The sequence below is a fragment of the Pieris napi genome, chromosome Z, assembly GCF_905475465.1.
Source record: "Pieris napi chromosome Z, ilPieNapi1.2, whole genome shotgun sequence".
Lineage (NCBI taxonomy): Eukaryota > Metazoa > Arthropoda > Insecta > Lepidoptera > Pieridae > Pieris > Pieris napi.
Window position 1 is genome coordinate 9,043,890 of NC_062259.1, and position 25,275 is coordinate 9,069,164.

General features: G+C 33.6%; 1 protein-coding gene across 1 annotated transcript; it reads left to right on the plus strand.

Moving 5' to 3' along the window:
- The first annotated feature begins 463 nt into the window (after positions 1-463).
- On the plus strand, positions 464-24,109 carry LOC125062601 (transient receptor potential cation channel subfamily A member 1). The gene is made up of 21 exons (XM_047668630.1): positions 464-538; positions 10,471-10,627; positions 11,096-11,186; positions 12,934-13,003; positions 13,192-13,317; positions 13,770-14,066; positions 14,757-14,996; positions 16,724-16,831; positions 16,923-17,101; positions 17,358-17,637; positions 17,920-18,089; positions 18,517-18,661; positions 18,825-18,923; positions 18,974-19,081; positions 19,463-19,763; positions 19,839-20,068; positions 20,454-20,642; positions 21,264-21,542; positions 22,232-22,388; positions 22,824-22,954; positions 23,738-24,109. Exons 1-21 carry the CDS (start codon positions 464-466, stop codon positions 23,873-23,875), a joined length of 3,570 nt encoding a protein of 1,189 aa, XP_047524586.1. The 3' UTR covers positions 23,876-24,109.
- The last annotated feature ends 1,166 nt before the right edge of the window (positions 24,110-25,275 follow it).

Below are 25,275 nucleotides of genomic sequence, written 5' to 3' on the forward strand. Positions count from 1 at the left end.
TTTAAAGATTTTATCAATAACATTTTATTTTCGTACTCGTTCTCAACTCTACGGTTGCGGGTTCAATCTAATAAACCGTCTACGCTCTAATGGTCAATTTTTTATATGCGCCACTATCCCTTTTCTATAGAGAAAAAAATCCTAAGAAAACTAATTACTGTGCAAGAAAAGAAATATATATGCAATCTGAGGCCAGACCCATATTAAAATCATATTTTATGGGCGTAATTTATCTTACTGTTGAATCATCGTGTTCTTTATTTAAAGAAGCAGTCCTCGTGGTTATACGATTACAAGTGACATTTCTGGAAATCAATTAACTAGATTCGCTTTATTGTTATACGGATATGAATAATATAGGCTTTTAATTAATATTTATTGCTTATAGAGTTGGCTGTGGGGTTTTGTGAGCCGCCGCGGTGAGAGACAAGAGAAGGTAGATCGAGGAGGAGAATTACAAGTGATGTTGAATAGTCAAGACCGTGTCACTTCTGGTGATGTCTGTCTCTTAACCGAGAGCCCGTTCAGAATACTCAGGGTAAGAATGTCGCCAAGTGATCTCATGTATCATCATTTTCATATCTTTATGGGTAATAAGTTGGTTTAAGTGAATTCGGTTAAAAATCTAAAGATTTAGGACCCTGAATATAAGATGAGCTTGTATATAAACCAAGTTTTGCTCAAATCATTAACATTATGTGATTTAAAAAACGTTTGGATTGAAATTAAGTATAAGTGTTGCTTATATAAGTTTTACCTCATGTATTTGTCGACTTAAAGTTTCTCAGTATGAATACAGAATACTGTCAATTTTAGCAATTCCTGTCACCCATAAAGTGTTTTGAATATCCACTGGAATTTTATTGTATTGTATAAATAAGATACATTATTTTCAATTCACAGCCACAACTTTCAATTCACAGCCCTGAAAGTACACGTGCAATGTTAAAAGCTCTTGTTAATTATAAAAAGTTTGATTTTAAAAGGTTTCACTTTGTTTTGAACTTTTGAAAACTCCACAGAAGTACCATTATTTATTGTAGGCAGACCTTTTTAGTATTGAAAAGGGTTTCAGTTATGATATTACTTCAAAGATAGGTTAACTTTCAGATTTTTTAAGTTAACTTGATAACTAAACGACTCACAATTCTCAGGTTGCTAGATTTCAGCAACGCTTTTAATACAATTAATTTCGAAATTCTAATGGGGTTACTCTTAGGTCTATTAATATTTCTTCTCATGCAGTTAACTGGTTCTCTAACTATCTTAATGGGCGCTGCCAGTGCATTAAGACTAGCGGTTGCATGTGTCAGTGGAGTTTGATTGAATCTGGCGTTCCGCAGGGTTCTTTTACCTATTTATATTAACTCTTTAACTTTGCGTCTTTCAACCAATTTTTATTTATACGCCGATGATCTTCAAATCTACGTTCAATCAAGTATCGATGTTCTCCCACAAGCCATACAATCTACTAACTATGAGCTGGCAAAGAAAGTTCGACTGGAGTAAAAACTTTGATCTACTAATCAATCCCAACAAGAGTAAATTAATAATTATTGTCAGACCTTATTTCACGACGAGAATTGATTGGGCCAGAGTACCTCCTGTACATATCGACGGTGTGGATTTAAATATTAGCCGTACAGTAAAAAAATTGGGGGTTTTAATTGATCAAAATTTATCCTGGGAGCAGCATGTTAAAGAAGTTGCAAATTGTACGGTGCCTCCAGTATCCTTCGACGTCTTAGTAATTTTCTTCCCTTTAGTACTAAAACCTCACTGGCTAAACCTCTCCTCCTGCCATTACTGGACTACGCCGATTCTTGCTCTTCCAATCTAAACGAGGAGTTGCTAAATAAACTGGATCGTCTCCAAAATTTTTGTATCCGATTTATATTTGGTCTAAGAAAGTACGACCATATCTCTGCGTTCCGTAAGCGGCTAGGTTGGTTACCCATTCGTCAGCGACGCAATGCTCATGTTCTCCATCTCTTATATTCCGTCCTGTACAACCCTAAAACTCCTTCCTATCTCAAAAACGATTTCAAATTTTTGGGATCCCATAACTATAGCTTACGCTCTTCCGAAAACTATATCCTTGAAATCCCGTGTCATAACACTTTCTTTCTTGCCGAGTCCTTTAAGGTATCTGCAGTTAAGCTATGGAATTCACTTCCAGTCCCTATTCGCCTAGCTCCTTCTCTATCTTCCTTTAAATTTCTTCTGTACAAACATTACCTCCACATCGTATCCCTAACTTTAATAATACCTACTGACGTGAGACTGATCTTAAATTAAATTCTTAAATTAAATTATAATGATTCATGTGCACTGTATGATAATGTTTTATTACGTCTTAAAATTCCTAAAAAATAATATTATTAATATACTTTGTGTCTGATGAAGCTTTGGCAATAATTGCCTTAAAAAGACTAGATGCTATAGGTTGTTGTAGATCTTATTACCAAGTAATAACGACGCCATTACCATTAATAATAAATAAGGTTAGTATAAATGGGGTTTTAAGTGGGTAGTTGATTCTCGGACTAGAAGTTATGAATGATAGAGTTGGCCACTGACGTATTTCATCAATAATAATACATTTTGCATCAACCGGAGCTGAAAAACGTCATAGACCTTAATCAGCCCTTAACTATTCAATCATTCAATACCGTAGTGCACACGGCACAGTTCATTTCATTATTTATATTCTGGGTAATAACTTGATATGGTAATAATAAAAAATTAAAATAAAATGTATTTATTTATTACACTACAGTGTGTGAATATTTGGGAACCCTTTTAAGTAAGTAATACCTGTGTCAGGGTTCCCAGCCCTTAACAAACTTAAATATAATTTCTTAAGATATATTCATATAAAATCTAATTACATGTTTTATTTAATTTACTTTACAACTATAATATAATAATATTTCTAACAGATAATATTTGAATTTTTAAAATATAATTTTACTAGATTATTTGTCTTGTACATGACATACATGACGAAATACATATGTATTCAATATATACGTAGAAATTTTTATTTATTTTAGTTTCGGTATAATTGGAAAAATATAACAGCAACAGGTGATTCACATATACATATAATGAAAGATATAAATACCAAATCACTAGATAGGACTTTGTTTGCACGTATAATGGACTAATAGAGGTTTTATGATAAGAAAAACTCGCCACTTGACATGCGTGGACTCATTAAAATATGCATCACGTACTGAGCAGTGTGCAATAAACGAAAGTTTATGTGAAAAGCATTATGTTTTTATTTCGACGAGCGCACACTTTACCTAACATTACTTTCGGTGTCCCCAAACTGTTTCAGGTAAGTCTATAGTATTTTCTATATTGATAAATTCAATTGCTATTAGATATGTATTTCTAAAAAAATATGCGTTGAAAAATTTCTATATACTTAGGTGGAATCTTATAACCAAAAGTAGAAGTTGTGTTTGGGCTTCAACTCATAACTTTGCTATTCTGAATCTTAAAATCCCGTTTATACGAGTACAAGGGCATTACATTATTTTTGTAATAAGATTGTTTCATATTATATTTTCATTTAGATTATACCTTGATTCTTAAATGGTAATGGCGTCGTTATTACTTTGTATTAAGGTCTACAATAACCACATTAAGTCTTGTTAAGGCAATCATTGCCAAAGCCCCTAAAAATACATAAGTGAAATATTTTTAATTGATCAAGCATTGATCTCTACTAAGATAGTTATTAATAAACTAGCTGGCCTGGCGAACATCGTACCGCCTAACAGTCGATTCTTTATTTTTTTAAATACTTATTCTGCTATTCGGGACAACGGTCTAGCTAGTAAAAAAATAACCTTCCCGGAACCCCTCCACTACACTAACACTTGAACTTTATGATATGGTATTTAAGTTCATATTGCCTTTAAATATTATTACGAATACTTTGTATGGGAATATAGAAAAGTATTGTTTTTAGACTTTTCACTCAATTTTTTTTAATTTTTCTCTCCGTAAGAACCATCCTCGTACTTCAAGGAATATTATAAAAAAAGAATCAGACAAATCGGTCAAGCCGTTTTCATGTTATGTCGTGACAACGGAAAACGGGTTTCATTTTTATATATATAGATATTGTTGTAACCCGTTAAATATGTTTTGTGTTACCCCATAACCATTTTGAGGGTGAGAGTATTTAATTAATATTTTCGGTCTTCTACGGTAAAAGAAGAATACACACTATGCGTGGAAAGAAATGTAACAACTTTTAAAATAAGTGTAATAAGGGCAAGTCTATTAGCTTACAAATACCTCATTGTCTGTCATAAGACGTCTGACATAGTGAAAAGTAACGTTCAAAGAATATTATCTATTCGGGAAAATGGAGCGAGAAAAAATCTCCCTTTTTTAGACACATTAAAATGTTTTTGTTTATTTTATTCGTGATTAGCGAGTGTAGTTTTTGCTAAAAGTTTTATAAAATTAGCCAACGGTTTTTAGTTTTTCACACAAAAGTGTTTTTATTGTTGTATTTAACTTTTACTACCGATTATAAAATTAAAACAGTAACCTATTTTTTCTATGTTAACAAGATTTTACAGAATTTAAGTATTTTATATTGAAAGTGTGAAGAAGTGTGAGACGTTATAAAGAGTTTTTGATGTATCCAATCCAATCTTTTTTTATATTTAACAAGGGTTTCTTAAAACTTAACGAAAACTCCGCGAGGAGAATGAAATAACAAATATGGCTACGTTGGTTTAAGTGGACGTGGTAGGTAGTTGGCTAGTGTTCTTAAAGGTAGTGCTATTTTGGAACGTGCCTATAGAACTACCCTTCAAGTGAAACGTACCAGTAACTTCTGTGCATTTAAAATTGGATGATACTCTGCCAAATGTAGTAGCAATTTCTATAATCTGAAAATCTCGTTCTATGCATGATTTCTCATTTCTGACCATGAACCTTTGAATCCCGAATCAAATAAAAAGAGTTCAGATGCGGGCATAGGTAATTTACATATTAGTGTAGGCCACGCACGCCTTAAGGCTGAGACACGAATGCCTAACCTCCAGGCTAACACTAGTTGAAGTAGAAGTATTAGATACTTCAGTTGAGAAAACAATGGGAATTCAAAGATATAATTCATACCCAAAATAGATAATATTTCGATCGAAAGGATTTATCGATAAATAAAACAAACTTACCAAAAAATAATTTATCTTCACCTGTCTTTCAAAGTTGTGGTCACTAAAGAATTTTTAAGTTTAATAAAGTTTGTTTTAACTTTAAAAAATATGTATTACTTTCTTAAACGCTTCAAAATATCTTTTAGCGTATCTAAGAAAATTTTAGGCGCCAATTATAAAATCGTTAATATATTTCTCCGGATACACACATGGAATAAAACGCACGTCAGGATATCCACTCTTTACCTCCCGAGAGAGATGGGATGCCTCCAGCCTGCAGTCACAGCTTTGAACTCGGCCTGGACACTCGTTAACTAGGAGAAACTAGCGTCGGTCTAAAGTTATGAAATAGTGATCCTATTTGTTTTAAACAGTATTGTTCTGTGACTAAAAATGAGGTTGTCAAGAAAGAAACGTTCAGTGAACATTAAAATGAAAACTTTCAAAAGCAACGGTCGAAGTCCACCACGACCATTAACTAAAATAAAGGAAGAGGCTCCCAAGGTGTCAATTGAAGAAGTGCTGCAGGTAAATTAGACTAGAACTTTTTTACACGCACGAATTATATAACCTAACATTAGTTAAGTTACATTTTAGTTTATTATTAGTAGTTTATCTATTAGAAACGCAAATGTTAACAATAATCTTACACCTTGAACCCAATAAATTGTAAAACGTCAGTTTTCCTAGTAATAAATGAGCCGTTTAGTTTTTTATACACTCATAAATTATAATATCATATTCTCGTTTCCGTATGTGCGATAGGTCATCATCGTAAATTATAGGTAACAGTGTCACTTAGTTTTAAGAGCCCATAATTAACTTAAGCTACAGGTTTTTGTTAGTCCAGCGTCGCAATCCCACCACCCTTATCTTGTTTTTTTTTTTATGGCTCTGGCACGATTTGTACCAGCGTTAGCCAGCGTCAAGTATAGGATTTTTTTTATAATTCGTGCTTGTCTTTAGAAATACGACCGTGTCCTTCATGCTCATCATGTTTAGGCACTCGCCCGGTACCGCACAACCCTCCCAAAGGCCGAGAACAAATTTAAATTAAATTAAAACTTGCACTCGAACCGGGAATCGAACCCAGTACCCCTCACCTAGCTGCCACTTAATCCCTATCTTGTTTTAAACGATTAAAGTCGTTGACATCTAACTTCAAAAGTGTCTTGTTTATTTAAATCCGTTCGTTTCTAGAAGTTTCTATTTTAAACTTTTCGACAGCGCTCTTACGTCTGACAAAGTATTCCTTCATTCCCTTCGCAGCCTGCATTCCCGCGTATCCTTGGTTTATTTTGATTTCTACTGCTATCGTAATAGGATTTTAAGAAGGTTTCACAAAAAGTGTCACAAATCCTAACTCCCAATAATTGCAATAGCTATACAATTAAAATGAATCGCAAAATATGTTGGCATATCTAAAACGGTAGAGAAAATAAAAAAAAAATATTAAGGCGAAAAGAAGTTCGCGGGGTTAACTAGTATTTTTTTTTTCAATATATTATTAATTATTAATTGTGACGTAGATGACCAGGATGACCAGGATTCTCATGATGGAAATCACAATTGAATTGATCAAGTTACATTTATTTGTTCGCATAAATACAATTATGTCAATTTTTGTGTGCAAGCGAGAGCGCGGAACGAGTGCTCTCGCTTCCACTTCAAGCCTTAAATGGAACGCCTCAGAGGTAACGCCGCATAAGTCATGTTTTTTCGTGCGTGCAGCCGGCTCCATCGAATTATAAGACGTTGTCACGTCAAAAACGTAACATTAAAACCAAATCTAAATAAATAATTTTAAATAAATAGGCATCTCTGTATATCCGTGGTCACCAATAGACCGTACTCGTAAGATTAAGTGGGATTGCGGCCTCTCCAGTTTTGTTAGTAAAAAATTATTAGCTCAATAAATGAAATTCAAAACTGCGCAGTTCAAATAGAGAATCTGCATGACCAACGCGATCCTTGTTGCATACCAATGTATATCCTGTTTTCATAATTTACCCACGCAATAAGAAACAATAGGTTAGTTTGCAAGCCTAACAATCTGTGTAGTGAGTGTGGGAGTTTCAAAATTTCATGCCTTCATTAGTGGGTGCTGCCAAACAACTATCAAAGATATCTATATCTGATATCTAATTATTATTTGTTCAATTTGATTGTTAATATTTTTATATGAGGTAGAACCATTTTTGATGGTTGTAATTTAATATAAGACAATCCGCAATATATCTGCGATGAAGTTAAAGAGACTGAGAAATGGGAATGAAATTAGAAGTGAACAATGTTAAATCAATGTAATGTTAGGTAAATTACCCCAGATTAAAAACTCTATAGTTTTTTGATATTTGCAAGGTAAGGTTAGCCGACGGATAAACTTAACCGGCAATTAAAGATCGGCTTTGGTTGTTTTGTTTTTGACTTTCACAATTTACTTGATGGTTTAAGATTAGAATTTGTCTTAAGATTACATAACATAACATACAGCTATTTATATTATATAGATTTTTTTTCGTGTAATTTTGTCTCATGTCTTTGCAATTGCATTAACGTGATAGAACATTCTTACGGCCACCTGATATGTACAACTGTACTTACCCCTTGATAAAAATCAAATCAGTCAAATTGTACCGTATAAACTTTATTCGTCTCTGCATCTATACTGATTTAGTTTTTATGACTACTGGGATTATAGGATATTAACTCTTCTATACCTGGCATACTTAATCCATACGATCTATAATATACATCTTATGTATAACGTCAATGTAACCTCAAGATAACATTATATATAACGTTATTTTTTATATTTCTTTGTTGGCATACTTATCAGTTTTACATCAAAGTTGTCTTCTTAATCTTACCTTTATAATAACGCCGATTGTCATTTCATAACTAACCGCCCTCTTATTATTTATATTTATTATGATGTTTTAAGCATGTTAAAAAAGTCTGTATTTTATATAAACACAAATATTAAATAGACCCTGCATCGCCACAACACACTTCGCTCTTAAGTGTGCGTTACTCATAACGAAGGACTTCATTAATGAAACCTTAACATCTTGTTTAATGGTCAAGAGTATCGTGTGCATGTGGAAAACGTGTCTCAACACATTATAACACTTCTTTATTGCTTCTAACTTCGAGGATCTAGAAAAAAATGGACACATCAATTTATATATTTAACTATAGATTAGATAATCGCCGGTAATGCCAAAATGTGTGTGGTAATATTTTTCATTTATGCGCTCCAATTAGTCTACTCGATTATGCAACATAAAACAAAGTTCTCCATATTCAATTTTCCTGAGATACGCCGTTCAACCAAAGGATCAAATTCTTTACGTTTATAATATTTCTATTAATATACATTTATAAACCATCGTATGCAAGTGTTTGATTCTCTTTGGCACTTTGTTAATTGGTTTTGAAATGCTGAATTTAAATGAACAAAGTTTTATATAAAACTTTGTTTCTACGTAACGAATTAAACAGTTCCGAACATGGACGTAACAAATTTGCACCGGGATTGAAAGTAAACTTTGAAATGAAATAGGAAAACGGTTATGCCTTGTCAAACATTTGTATGGAACAATTCGGAATTTTTGAACCAGTTGGTTAGCATAGGAACAAAAAAATTAGAAACCTATTTCAATTCAAAACTTTATAATTTTTTCGTATGCTGACCCGGAGAGCTGCTGTTTTTTGCAGGACAATTTCATTTTGCAAAAATAGTTATTATCTTTATTTATTCACATATTGCTAAGCTCCCCAGATAATTATCTAGATTTCAATTGATTTACAACACAAAAATAATTACTTGACCATGCCCTGTTTATGTGGCATAAAAAGTTCGTCGTCCAAGGATAAATGCCAATACCTTGTATGCTTTGGCTGACAACATGACAATTTGAACAAAATTGAGCGCACTATTAAGTTAAGTGAACCTTGAAACGTCTAAAACGACGTTTCATAGTGACATCGATTTAGTTTATATCAGCCAATTTACTAGAAAAGGCCGTGACACGTGAAAACCAAATTGGCGATTTTTGATTAAGAGGTCCACTCACTAATGTACACCTAGTACAGTGCTTGGCTTTTGGAATACATTAAACTATTACAATTTTCCACGTTAATGTATAAGTATATAATCTTGCAAAGGTAGTTGGATTGCTCATAAAATAGTGACCTATTTTTATACTTATTTACCCGTAAAATTCAGTCAGGGGCAATGGAAAAGTAAGATACAATTACTTTCCACTGAGTTCACGTTTGATTAACTTTGACTTAAATAACTATTCAGAATTCTACCTCTTTTCGATCTAAAAGCTGTGTTGTGTACCGTTGAGTGCACCTTTTAGTGTATTCGATTTTTTCTTTGACAAAGCAATGAAATTTGTAGCTATGTGAGTAGTACTAGAGTTTATTGAATGTTATGTTTAAGCTTCAATATTTTAACTCGACTACTCTTTCACTCATTGTAAATCCTATTCGCAACAGTTGTACTTAAGATTTAGTAAAATATATTATATTAAAAATAGCTAAGCCGAATGACCTACCTAGCCGACTTTCTGAACTCTGCTTTAATGTGCGCGAGAGATATATTGCAATATAGATGATAATAGTCCTTCTGCAAAAAACCAACCTAGGAGTTCAGCACCTCTCTTTGGAATTCTTCGCGATTTTAACGGATTGAACAGTGCTTATCCGAAGTTGGATATGACTGAGTTGGTGGGCTGATCGGTTTTATAGAAAGCATTGTTGGGTGCCTGTCTCGAACTTAATTCGCTGTTTTGCTAATGTTTTTCTTTTATTTTATTTTCTGCTTTACCAAAAAATTCTGGTAATTTTATTAGGCTTATTTTATCATGTATGTATTTTAATTGTATTTTTTAATTATTTTGTAACACTTAAATTGTCATACATTTTAGATGGAAGATTTTCTAAAATATGCCGTAGATTTAGTACTATGTATGATGTGGTAAACATCATACATAGTACTTTAATTAATAAATAAATAAATAGTGTACCTATAATAAATATTATATTATGAAGCGAATAATACTTTAAATATGTATTATTTTTTGATGTTTATTATTACGAAATCACACAACACATACATTTTATAATACTTGCGATAAATGATTTTTTACAATCTTTTGCATAGATTCCCCTTTCGATAATATTACAGATTATATTAATAGAATTAGTAATAAATAATTTAATATATCTACCAATTTGTACCAAATTAATTTGTTTTGCTTTATAGGCCGCAGAGAACGGCAATGTGGATGATTTCATGCGTTTGTATATGAGTGAACCAACTCGTCTTACTGTAAAAGATGCTCGCGGAAGGACACCAGCTCACCAAGCGGCAGCAAGAAACCACACAAACATCCTCCTCTTTATCAAGAACTATTCTGGAGGTAAGTGTAGGTAGTTATGATAATCATCTTTATTTTCAGTCTTATTTGAAAGTATCAGAAGAAAAGGTTATTTAATGTCGTATTTACTTATTTAGACTTAACGAATTAGTATTATAAACATTTGTTTCAAATTTCTAGCTTAAATAACAGCTTGTAAACGTACAAGCCCGAGGACTTGTGTCACTCATCCGATCATACGACTAGACGTTCGGAAATTAGATTTTTCATCGTTTATCGAAGATCGATATTGTTTATTTTTTTTACTATTGCGGTTTAAGTTTTCTTTTGGCGTTTGAAAGTCGAAACGGAATCGCGTTTCGTATAAAAAGTTTTTAACTATGTTTGTTTTTGTTTTTTTTTTTTCTAGTTTAAGAGTACATTATAATTCACAATTTTTTCAGAAATATCATAATCACTATTTTGATAGGAAAAACATTTTGGCTTATTAAATTACATTTGTTTGTTTAGATTTGAATATTCGAGACAATATGGGAAACACCCCACTTCACGTTGCTGTTGAGAATGAGTCTTTAGACGCCATCGAATTTCTTCTGCAACAGTGAGTATGTTTACAACCTAACCTTACAATGTTGAAGACGCTACTTACTGGTATTCTTAATAAGGTTCTGAACTATTCCAAGTTTTTCATTTCATTCCGTATTGTACTCGGTAATTGGTATGGAGACGCAATAACCGGTATTTGGTAGTTTATAATATAGGGAAGGGAATTGAGTATTCAGCATGATTTTAAAATTAATAGTGATTTCTTCCAACATTGAAATTGGGTTTTTGTCGGAGCTATATATTCGTTTGTCATTTAATCTTCCGGAGATATTGCATTTAGAAACTTTTTATTACAAGTTCAAGGTATGAAATATGATGATCTCTCTTTAGTTTTGTTACCGCAATCAAAAGTCACAACTGCACCCGGCACTTGATTCACTGTAATGTAACTTCTATAATAAAAAATGAAATAAAGGAATACGAGCGTTGTTTATTTAATACAAACAATTATGTTTTATAAAGGCTTATTTACTCATTAAACTATGTATGTATGTTTATCAGACATGGCGTTAAATAGTTAAGGAGTAACAGAACTTGTAAATAATCGTTAATTTATTTATTAAAAAGAGACGGTGGTCACGTGACACAAAACTCAATTAATTGCTTCGCCTGCCTAATTATGTATGTTTGTGTAATTTAAGATAATAACGTAAAATCATGATATTTGTTTACGTGATATCAAACGTGTCTGGCGTGACATCATTTTGTTGGGTTCTCGAAATTAATCATGGTAAATTATCTAGTCACATAGCCTATTAATTTAAACTAAAGATATATAGGTGGGCTGAAAAGTTCTTAGTATATATAACATAGAAAAATTTGATTTGATTATACAATATCGATTACAGCGGTTAATCAGCGCAGAACTTCCGTCCAGCAAGCATTCTCTTGAGGTCTGAGAACAGGAAAAAGTAGCTAGGGGCCAAATCTGGAAATTACAGTGGAATAAATTCGGGTTTATTTACGATTAAACAGCTTCAAACACTGCTCCCTGAATCATCAATTTGTTGTTATTTTTTATCGATTGTGAGCTCTCGTGGCACCCACTTTCTTATTCAACTTCACTTTTCGATTATCCAAAATAATTTTGTGGGCTTATTTCATGTTTCGGTCGGCCTCTTTGGGGCGTCCACTGCGTGCTACGTCCTCGGTGCTCACTTTGCCTCATTTAAAGTTAGCAAATCATTACTCAACGGTTGATTATCCTAGTGCAGAGTCCGAAAATGTTATTCAAGCCAACTCTTGTTTATACTCTAGTTTTATTAACAGACGAAACTCCTTTATATAAATTTTTTAAACAAACAAAAGTTCCTTCACTCGAAATAACTCACAAACTTATAGTTCGACAGTGGTCAAAAATATGTAATATACACGTGTTTCAAGGTTGGCTCTAACTCAACTCATCGCCAGCGCTATCTGTGTCGTCTACGAACTTTTCAGTCCACCGATTACATATGGGAAAATTATACGAGAACTTTTAAATAATATTTCTATAACTTATGATACAGTTTTCATATCTATGATTTTTATACATCAATTGTATTTTATATAAATAAGCAGTGTTTTTCAATCATGAGATTCGTAAATCCTACGAGGATTATGAAGATGCTACGCCGTTGACGCGTAGCTTTGCTACGTTGTCGTCTTGTGACGTACTCGTGACATCTAGATTTGGGGTCTACGACGTTATGTTTTTCATAAATTTTATCAACTGAGACGAAATTACGAGTGATATGTTTCAGACATGTCGATACCGGAATTTTAAATGAGAAGACCCAAGCTCCTATACATTTAGCTACCGAACTAAACAAGGTGAGTGAAACAGCTTGAAACAACCATATTATAATAATAATAATAATGTAGCACTTATCTTGCAAGTGTCCATATAATAATAATAATAATAATGTAGCACTTATCTTCCATAGTAGATACTATCAAGTGATTCATAGATATGTATCACAGAATAAAAACACGTCCTTAAATTGATGCACCACTTACAGGTATCCGTTTTACAAGTCTTCGCCAAGTACAAGACTGAATTTAATGTTGATCTTGGTGGTGAACATGGTCGTACTGCTCTGCACTTCGCAGCGATCCATGACCACGACTTATGCGCACAGATATTGGTAATCTTAAAACAATATTTTTCACTTTATTATGCACACTGCATCTGCATCATTGCAGCGCTGCAATCTTTTAGGTCTGCGCCTCAGATTTCTGTATCTGTTTCGTGATCATTTATTTTTCTTAATAGGCAAGTAGGTTAGGCCTTCTGTGCCTGACCTACGTGCCGTCTAAAGATGTTTTCCTTCGCCCGTAGGCGAAAGATAAGTGCCCAAAAAGACCTAATGTTCAATGGTGAATGGTGGTCTCTTACTATTACACGAACATGCGTTATACTGCGTTATACATCACACATATAATTTACTATAATTAAATTAAGTTTTTTCGGTGACATTACTGTATTTTTTAAACTGTAATTTTGTTAATCACTATGTGTAGCTTTATACAAATTGTTAAAATTTGAAATATATATATATCTTTTGTAAATGTAAACATACGAGTATACTATTTGTAGATCACGGATTTCAATCCGGAGTGCAACCGTCCATGCAATAATGGCTACTACCCCATTCACGAAGCAGCAAAGAATGCCTCCTCAAGAACAATGGAAATATTTCTTCAATGGGCGGAATCCAAGGGATGCACTCGTGAACAAATGTTATCGCTCTACGATAATGAAGGAAATGTTCCTCTTCACTCCGCAGTACATGGGGGGGACATTAAGGCGGTTGAACTATGCCTTAAGTCTGGAGCAAAGATTTCTACACAACAACACGACTTTTCCACTCCCGTACATCTAGCATGTGCCCAGGTACAGATTGTTTCACTTAGAGAATGATCATTTGGCTATGACAGGTGAAGTTACTTTTATACGTAGATTGAGTATAGAACTAGATGAGCTTCTAAAATAACAATAATAACTAAAGAGAGAATGCATTAACGTGAAATACTTAAGTGCGAGCGAAACAGAGTATCAGTTTTTCTGTCTCTATTTGCGTACCGGGTTTTATTTGTTTACCACCGAGCCCTTGGTGGTAAACAAGTTTTCACCGCTTACTGATAAATCGGTGAAACCCAAGTCAAACCCATATTTTAAGACTTTATTCTTATAAGAGGTGTATTTAAAGTGTCAGTCGTGGTGAATTGTTGCATAATTGGCTGTAAAAGCTATAGTGAACGTAAAGAACCAAACATAACCTTTCATCGGTAAGTAGCTTATTTTGTCACGACTCAGTAACTTTGTTTAAGAATTATTAATTCGAATGTGTATTTTGGTCTAATATATATAATTAAAACTGTAAATATGACATATGTCGATCATTCGCTATCTCACACGCTGTACGCTGATGTCTGGTCTATACCATAGTCCGTCTACGCTTTTATAGGTATGTGATTGACGCAATCTTGGCCTTCCAAAACTAAACAATTAATTTTTTCACCAACAATCGAAACCATTGACGGCACGGCATGTTTTGTACATTATCTTTATCGTATCTTTTAGGGCGCACTTGATATTGTAAAGCTTATGTTTACAATGCAACCAGCAGAGAAAATTCCATGTCTCAACTCATGTGATGTTCAGAAAATGACACCAATACATTGTGCTGCAATGTTTGATCACCCTGATATTGTGAACTACTTAGTGTCTGAAGGTTCAGATATGAATCCACTGGATAAGGAGATGCGATCTCCAATATTACTTGCCGCTTCAAGGGGTGGTTGGAGAACGGTTCACATGCTGGTAAATCTTTATAAATATTATATTTCTTTTAAACTCAAAGCAACCGTGCCAAATATTTTTATACGAGTACTAGCTGGCCTGGCGAACATCGTACCGCCTAACAGTCTATTCTTTATTCTGCTATTCGGGACCCGGTCTAGCTAGTAAGATAAAAAAAAGAAAGTTGATAAGACAACAAATACATTATGTCAGAAAATAAAAATTTACCTTCCCGGAACCCCTCCACTAACATTTGAACTTTGTGATATGGTATTAAAGTTCAAATTGACTTTTAAGTATTATTACGAATATTTTGTATGGGAATCATTGATATATAAAAAACCCAAGATGCACAATCAACGTCTAAAAAACGTCCTCAAAAAATGAGCGCAACATTCTAAATATTGCTCTCATTTCAAATAGTCTCGCGTCTAAAGGTGGGAACTGACCAAAGTTACGAGGTGTAATGTAGCATTCGCATCGAGCGTGTTACGCATCGAGCATGTTACGCTGTGTTCTAAAATCGGCGTAACATGCTTGTCAAAACTCTGTGCTCCACTTTCGCCGCCAGTGTTCACGAGATGTGATATTGATAATGTTGATATTTTTCATTCTATTTAATTATTGTTTCATCCGAATTAAGAAGAAGAAAAAATGTTACTGGACATAAAACTTATTTAAAAACACAGGAATATGAGGTGGTTTGTTATTGATTGCAATATTAAAAACCAAATGATTACTGGACAGTATAAAAACTTTGTACGCAGGTCTCGATTTTGAAGAACTGTTGAATTTAATTGGACCAAAAGTACTTAAAGACACAATTTATATAAAATAATAATCATGATCACTCGCGACGTGCGACGCGTAATTACTGAACCGCGTAACAGTCAAAGGATTCGCCAAAAAACCGACAGCCGGGTGGAGCACTCAAAGCGAGCAACGAGCGGCTCGTTGCTCGCTGGTTTCCCCGTAACACGACGTACTGACTGCACGAATGCTCGCTGTGTAACATTACATTACATGTTACATTACACCTCGTAACGTTGGTCAGTTCCCACCTTAATAAGTGGAGTCGATGTTATTTATTTGTGTTTTTTTTTATAAAAAAATTTATGTACTTTTGAACTTTTTTGTGTGTAGTTTTTGACAAATATATTTACGCTATATAAAGTGTAGGTCAGGGTAGCCAATTTAACATTTTTTTTAATTTAATTTAATTTTTAACCGGATTAAAGTTATGTATTATTATAAATTTCCTACTATTTAACATCCAACATCTTTTGTCTTTAGTCACCGTGACCACGCACGCTGTAAAGCACCCGAAAAGTCGGATAAATTTAAAATTATGTTAAATAGTTGTAAATAAAAAAGCAATGTTCGACTCCACTCAATACCTTGTCCTACCGACCACGGTCGGTCGTAAAATTTTATTGCTTTAAGTACGTATACGTATATGTTTTTAGACTTTTTCACTCAATTTTTTTTAATTTTTCTCTCCGTAAGAACCATCCTCGTACTTCAAGGAATATTATTTTAAAAAATCAGACAAATCGGTCAAGCCGTTTTCATGTTATGTCGTGACAACGGAAAACGGGTTTCATTTTTATATAAAAATCTATATATATATAGATATCAACCAAATCGTTGACAGCTTAAGAACATTGGATATAACATATAGAAGTTCGTTATAAAAAAACCTGTTCAATAAGATATATTCGATAGTAAAAATATATATATTATTTTAGATACGTCTTGGTGCCGATCTAAAGTTAAAAGATATAAACATGAGAAACGTTCTACACTTGATTGTAATTAATGGAGGTCGGCTTGAGGAGTTTGCAAAGAATTGCCAAGTAAGTACTGCACTTTTAATGGAGTGCTGAGTTCATATATATACTCAATAGTATAGTTTCATGATTTAAAATAATATAATTCTTGTTGTAGCAACACTGTGAGCTAAGTTTAGAAATGCTTTTGAATGAAAAGGATAAGACTGGTTGCTCCCCTCTGCATTACGCAAGTCGCGAAGGACATATTCGATCGTTGGAAAACTTAATTAAACTTGGGGCTTGCATAAATCTCAAGAATAATAAAAACGAAAGTCCTTTACACTTTGCAGCAAGGTAAAATTACACAACAGTAACAAAGTGGCAAGAAGTAAGCTTAGGAAATTTTGAGAAGAATTTAGAATCTACTAAATTAGACTTATGGTCAGGACAATCCGTTAATGAGATTAACCGTTGTAACTTTCAATGGAAGTCTCCCATCAAACTATTTATAACTATTTCTAGACGTAAAAGTGTTGAAAAACACTTTCATATACCTCAACAATAAGTTTTTTTAATATATAGGTCAGTAAGGTATGATAATTAATTGCAGATATGGCCGTTATCACACCGTTTGTCAGTTGCTCGATTCTGAGAAGGGTACGTTTATAATTAATGAAAGTGATGGCGAAGGTTTAACACCTCTACATATTGCATCACGGGAGGGGCATACAAGAGTAGTTCACTTATTGCTCAATAGAGGCGCGCTCCTGCACAGAGACCACAACGGCCGTAATCCGCTCCATCTAGCGGCAATGAGCGGGTACACTCAAACCATTGAGCTTTTACATTCAGTGCACTCACACCTGTTAGATCAAGCTGATAAAGATGGCGTAAGTCTGAAATTAACAATACCTAATATGAGACATTTAAATTTTTTGAATTAAAAACAAAAGCATGTACCTAATATGTATAGACTATATGTAGTTGTAAGGTTGACAGCATATTATATATATAATTTACATCTTAGAGTATTCAAACACATAATTTATTAGTGTTCATATTATTATAAAAGCTCTTAAACTATCGTTAAGAACACCAAAATATTATCGAATTTTTAACTGAATTGTTGTGTACTTTATACTGTATTTCTTATAATTGTGCCTCTCATACAGAATACACCGTTACATCTAGCTACTATGGAGAATAAACCAAACTCAATTGCTCTATTATTATCAATGGGGTGTTGCCTGAGTTACAATTCTCTTGATATGAGTGCCATTGACTATGCTATCTATTACAAGTTTCCTGAGGCCGCCCTTGCCATGGTTACTCACGAGCACAGGTAATAGACTTTTAGATACACCTCTGCGCCGGGTATCTGTGACAATATTGATCGATTTAATTTCGATATTGAACGGATTCAGTTTGATAGACGCGCATCGCACATGGGTTGATTGATCTCAGGGATGCCAACGATATGATTGGATTTTTTTAAATTTCAGAAATTGTTTTTACATTAAAATATCGCCTATTGATTTCAGTGGGTACTAGGGGCCTTTTGTATCCCTCGGCGGCAGCCCAAAAAGCCCTTAAGTAGGTGCACCCCTGCGTTCGAGCCTTTATTCATGCGTACATGCGTACATAGAAAGCAAATTTCATTGGGGTTCAGCCGGGAATCGAACGCACGACCTCAGGGTTGAGGGTCGAATATTCAAGCTTTAAAGCGAATAATGTTCTTGCTTGGTTCGATAACCCTCGTGTTTTTTCAGAGCCCAAGAAGTAATGTCTCTAAGATCTGACCGCCACCCTTGCGTGACACTAGCTCTTATTGCGTACATGCCTCGTGTATTTGAGGCTGTTCAGGACAAATGTATAACGAAAGCGAACTGCAAGAAAGATTCAAAAAGTTTTTATGTAAGTACACGATATGTTGGTGGCCAGGTTAGGGTTTTCTTCTTGTCCATAATATTATATTTGGTCACAAAATTATTTTACTATATTATAAACAATCTTTTATTATTCCGTAGATTTTTTCTATACTCTCTAACATATCTATACTAATATTTGTAAAATTTAGATAAAATACACCTTCTCGGCTCTGTGCCCTCCGATTATAATTGACGATCTGAATAAGAAGCCAGATGTTTTTGTAAAATCACCATTGCCTGTAATGAACGTAAGTCTGAAATTAAATTGAATGTTTTTTTTTTCTTTGCTCCATCGCAGATTAAGTACCGCTTCAGATACTACCAACACACGAAACTTGAAATTGCAGCGCTGAGACAGGCGCTAGACAACCCCAAGTTTCGCCCTGAACCGTTGAGTGTTATCAACGTGAGTGAAGCACTATGACGCTTCGCTTAAAAACTACATGTCTTAATAAAAACCATCTCGCCACCTTTTAATCACTTTTCACCAGTTTCAATATCACAATATACCAGTAAAACATCCGTGTATGGTTTTCATAATAACACACGCACTCTACTCTGGTTACACCGATGCACAAACTGGTGTTGGTCTTTGACAATTATTAGCAATATGTGGTCAGCGATGTATTCAATATTGCAAGCTTTAGTTTCAGACCATTGTGACAATGTTCCGTGATTGTTTTTTGTTTGCTTCTTATCGTGATAGTGTGCAATAATAAAATCTTTAAGATATTGTATTTATTGTTTAAATTTTTAAAACCTTAATATAAGTTAACTAATTTTACAGGCTATGGTCGCGCACGGTCGGGTTGAATTGCTGGCTCATCCTCTAAGCCAAAAATATCTTCAGATGAAATGGAACTCATACGGAAAATACTTTCACTTAATGAATTTGCTATTTTATTGCATATTTCTGGTTTTTATCACCCTCTATGGATACCTTCTTATGAGAAACACAACTGAATTTGAGAAACGATCACTTCTAATGCGAAACGCCAGCGTTGAGAATCAGACATCAATGTTTAAGAATTTTTCGAGGCTGTCTAAAAACTTTACGTTTACAAACTTCACTTCACCATATGAATCAGGTAAGTTGTTTAAGGTTTTTATAATATACATAATAATGGTCTCATTATATAGGTAACCATTGATTTCTTTTTCAGATAAAATAACCATATTCCCTTTTACAATTGCTTTTGAGTCAATGGTAGCGTTTTACACGTGCACTATGGCAATCCGTGTCTATACTTGTATTTATTTTGTTTGGGAAATTTATAACATAAAGCAACAGAAATGGCATTACTTGGCTGATCCTGCAAATTTTGTGTCCTGGATTTTGTACGTGAGCTCATCATTAATGGTCTGGCCTTCTGAATCCTCTGAGAACTTACAGGTGCCTTTTCAGTATAAAATATCTTGTTTTTGATATTTTTAGCTTCGTTAGTGTTTAAATGATATAGATAATAATTCTAGATATTGCAAATAATTAAAGGCTATGATTGCAAAACTAATGGTTAGAAATGCATTTTCATCTATTATTTCGTATATACAGAATTCAGTTATGATATGGATTAAACTATGTAAAGTAAAAACTTTGTATAAATAGTCTGTGGTATGAATAATATTATTATTTGATATAGATCAATGTATGATCAACTTGATTTAATATCATTCAATTAATTATTGAGTTATTAATTAAAAATATTTATTTAATTAAAGCAATAGCTTGATTACATTATACAAGATACATAATTTAACAATTTCTTTTTTCGTTTCAGTACTCAGCCGCGTCACTGACAATGTTCTTATCATGGTTCGAACTTTTATTGCTTTTACAACGGTTTGATCAAATTGGAATCTACGTCGTCATGTTTTTGGAAATATTACAGACTCTTATAAAAGTGTTAATGGTTTTTTCAATTTTGATTATTGCATTTGGACTATCTTTCTACGTGCTCCTGTCAAAAGTTGGTTTCGCTGCTACGGTATTTAATCACACTGCGAAATATTACACATTAGATGTTATGTTAAACGCTTTGTAAATGAGCTAGATAATTGTTTTCCAACTTTTTGTTCAAAGTGATTTCCATAATTATAAAGGAATAAAGTGTGACTGTAATTAGTATTTATATTTTAGGTTTAAAACTAACTTAGTCTGCGACTAATGTGTTTAACGAAACTTGGCAAAAGTGTGAGGTTGAGATTCTTGCCAGTTCTTCTTGCCCGCTCTACGCCCTTGATTCGCCGCTACGCAACTGGTTGCAAAAAATAGTTTATTGACTTTGAATTGGATTTAAATATTATTATTATAACATAATGCACATAATGTTAAATCTAGCTCATTTTCATGCGAATAAAATTTGTCCCAATACAATTGCAATTGCTGCTTTCAATTATATTTAGATAATTTCACTAACGACTAACTTTTCATAGATAACAGTCTGCGTCCAAGTTTATAGCTGTTTAAAAGTAGATGCTTTGCGTTCGTGACGTCATGAAAATTTGCTGTTAAAAGCTTTTAAATTTTGCGAGTGCTTCTTGATCTGCGATTTTGGCTTAGCGAATTATTTATTTACTATTAATTTCAGGGTCACCACCTTTCATTTAATAGTATCCCAATGGCACTGATGCGCACCTTTGCAATGATGTTAGGAGAAATCGATTTTGTGGGAACATACATCCAGCCCTATTATAACACAGAGTCGCACACGGACCTTGTTCTACCGTTTCCTTTGATGACTTTCTTTATGCTTGGCCTGTTCATGGTGTTTATGCCGATTCTTCTAATGAACCTGCTTATCGGTTTGGCGGTTGGTGACATCGAAAGTGTGAGACGGAACGCTCAATTGAAACGGCTGGCTATGCAAGTAAGACATTATTCTTGTACCAACCTACTATTTAAGAAAAATATAATTGATATTTTACATTAGAAGGAACGTCATACTTGTTTAATTGCCTCGTGACTAAAACAAATATGGAACTCAATTAGTTCCAATTTTTTAATAACAAAACCCCCTATTTATAAAACAATCTAGTCTAATTGCGTTTTCTATTCTGTCTTCTTCATAGAAGTAGAGGAAAATGTACAGGCTACTAACTACTATGACGAACGGTACGTCTTTTATTATTTCATACATTGAAAAAAAGCGTCCTCTATTGAATGTTACTGAAGATAAACTTTAGATCTTTAATTGTATTTATTTCTCAGTAGGTTTATATCTTCGCATCGCATGTAGAACATGAGTTATTTAAAGAAAGAGATGGGGTGATTTAAAAAAATAAAATACACACTTCACAGATTATAATGAGTTTACCGAAAACTATAGAATTTTCCAGACACTGGTTAACAGCCTACTTGATCACAATTTTAATACAGATTATAATTGTGATTAATATACACAAAGTGTTTTTTATTTACGCTATTCTTTAATTCTGTATTTCTATTGTACGCGTGTAACGATAAAATATATAAAGTATAGGCTATTAAACGCCGCTAGCTAGCAATTTATTTACGCGAATTAATTACTGTAATCATTTTCTTAATTTTAACCATTAGGTAGTACTACACACCGAGCTCGAAAGGAAATTACCAGCATTTTGTTTGGAGAAAGTTGATAAAAACGAAGTAATTGAATATCCTAATACGAATCACTGCAAACTTGGTTTCTTTGAGACTTTACGCAAATGGTTTACAAACCCATTCTCTGAAGATGGTAAGAAATATCATTTTTACTAAAAGTCGCCATCGACATATTCGCCAGCGCATGTTTATTATTAAGTATAAACACTCGTTTATGCAAAGGTAAACATCGCAACGATACTGACATGCCTAGGACCTTAAAATCTACGGCGTGTGTCGCACAGAAGGCCGATCAAGTGTTTACGAAACAGCTAGAGAAAGTTGAGGCCAATTACCCAGCAAGGGTTGTAACGACACTGGTTTTTTTTTGTATTCTTATTGGGAAACAACGCGACAATGATATACGCACGTATATTACAACTATAATAATTAGGTGGCGCTACAACGATAATTGGTTTAGATCGCATTTTTTTCTTTGAAATATTGAATTTCATTTTAAAATGTTCTAAGAATAATTGTCAACAAATTGATTTGTTATGAATAAAATTTTATTTGTTATGAATTCTAGCTACTTTGGACATAGTACTTGAAAGTAACGAGGATTATGTAGCATCACAGTTGGAAAAACAAAAATATCGACTCAGAGAAATGAATCACTTAATGGAACAACAGCAAACACTTCTACGACTCATCGTACAAGTATGTCCTGTTTTGAGTATTTTTGATTGATCGAGTAACTAAAGTACTCTTACTATAAAACTCACAATTTAAAGAATTCATTTAAAATAATGCATCTAAGTAAATTTAAAAAAGCTGGTAAAGTAAGCATTCAATGCTTTCAATTCTTAGTTTCTTGTACAATTTTCTTTAAAAGACACTTAAATAAATGGGAGCGTTCTAGTACTACGTCACGCAATTTTTGGAGATTCTTGACCCCACCCTGTAACGCGCCGTAACGTTTATCTGTACCCAATAGTAAAACGTTTCGTGACTCTTTATACCTAAAAGTCACCATTATGTGGTGGAAAGTATTGGAAAGTCGAAAATAATATTACCAATAACGATTAGTAATTCAATCCCCGCCCCGCATCGTAACGTTTTACAAGAGTAAAAAATTCTTTACATAATACTTGAAGGCTCATTTGGTACTAAATATAAGATTACAAAAACAACACCATCTTATTACACATTTAACTAAATTTCTTGGCTCCTTCTTTTGAAACAGTGTACTAATTTAGTTTTAATGATAAAGGGAGTAAATAACGTTAACATACGTAATGTTCTAATAATTCAATACAAAATTGCGTTTTACCCTACGGACTTTTGAGTCCACCTTTTATTACCACCCCATATTTTTATAGTGCAATGTTTAATTCAGAGAGGTTTTCTTTACATAAATAATAAATAAATTCATAGCCAAGCCAGGGTATTGTTATGTATGAGAATTTACAGAAGCTTATGTAATAATCAAATTCATTTCAGAAAATGGAGATAAAAACAGAGGCGGACGACGTAGATGAAGGAATCGCACCAAATGAGAGCAGATTCCTTCCCCGTTGGAACTCCCCTAGAATTCGCAAGAAACTGCGACCCGGCTCTTCCTTCAACAAGGGAATTTGAAATACGCTTTCCTCTTCTGCATCGGTTCAAGAACACCGTGTAAATAGACCACCACGTAGCTACAGATATGTATATGCCCGCAAGATAAATGATACTTATCTGTACTTGTAAGTTTAGGTGATTTTAAATAAGTGTTCTTTTTTGTGCTTTATAAAACTGTTGTATTTATTAGAATGATAGTGAACTAAATGTGACTGTAGAACTAGGTACCAAAACTTTAAACTCGTGTAAAGGTAGATAATAGGAATGAATTTGGTATAGCTTCAGACTTCAACTAGAGCAGCCTTTCTTTAGCCGCGTGTGGGAACTTAAAGAAGCCACGAAAAGGCATTGTTTGACACTATACCAAATGCAGGAAAATTCTAGCTATCCCGTTAAAATATTATTGTATGCGTATCAGATAAGGCGAATCGAATAAACGGAAACTAGCCTGGTTAATAAGACGAATTTAGTTTTAACGAACAGTATTTCGTACCTGACACTTTTAGAACTATCCACAAATGACTATAGGTTAATTTATAAATTTGCACGTCTATGTAAAATATTGGTATAAAAATGTTACAGCTTCCTTGGTAGTTTCGTGCAATACTAAGATTTTAGGGCCACTACTATACGAGTACCATGCAACCAACAAAACATTTAATATTTATTAGAAAGACGACCCGACGTAGGCGGTTTACGGGCCTTACAATTGTGAGAAAATGCTGAAACACAGTCGCTGCTCCTCTACGCCCGAGTCGACTGCAAATATGTATCGAAAGTAAAGAAAAAATACGTCTTGCGCGAATATTAAGGCAAATCGCCAAAACGAGAATGGTGGTTTACTGAAGGTACTAATAATACAATTACAGAGACCGTGTGACTCAGTTCTTTATTAAATGTTTTGTGGTTTCACCGATAAAACTATGTAACGTATTAGGACTAAATGTGTTTATCATAATATTAATAGGGTCTTAAGGTTGTCTCTGATCAGTATAAAAAAAATCAGTATAAGATTTTTATATCACTTATATTAAATGTCCTTCACTGTTACTATAACAAAAAATATCAAAGTGTGCAATTTACAATTGTAGCATGTCACTTATATAATTATAGTCATATAAAAGTATTTTATATATTATATAATGTAAACTAACCTTAACATATAATAACTAAAATGTATTATTAAAAGGAGTCCCTTTAGGCAAGGTTCCAAAGATACTGGCAGCGTTCCCCCTTTGAATAGCTAGACTAATTCTTTGTCCGAGGTAGCTGCCATCTTCGGTCTCCTGTGATGTCGACTAACCTTTTTGATATTTCTTCAAAAAGCCTTAAAGCACTAGGACCCCACGGACCAAGGGTCTCGACACCGAATGGGACAAAATCATATTCTGAGCCTAGACCCCTGTATTTGCATGCTT

Excerpts from the sequence above, each read along its gene's own strand:
- LOC125062601 (XM_047668630.1), top strand. The coding sequence starts at position 464 with ATGTTGAATAGTCAAGACCGTGTCACTTCTGGTGATGTCTGTCTCTTA. Across the intron at positions 16,832-16,922 it reads AGTTTGCAAAGAATTGCCAA|CAACACTGTGAGCTAAGTTT; the intron begins GTAAGTACTGCA and ends TTCTTGTTGTAG. Across the intron at positions 21,543-22,231 it reads TGAAACGGCTGGCTATGCAA|GTAGTACTACACACCGAGCT; the intron begins GTAAGACATTAT and ends TTTAACCATTAG.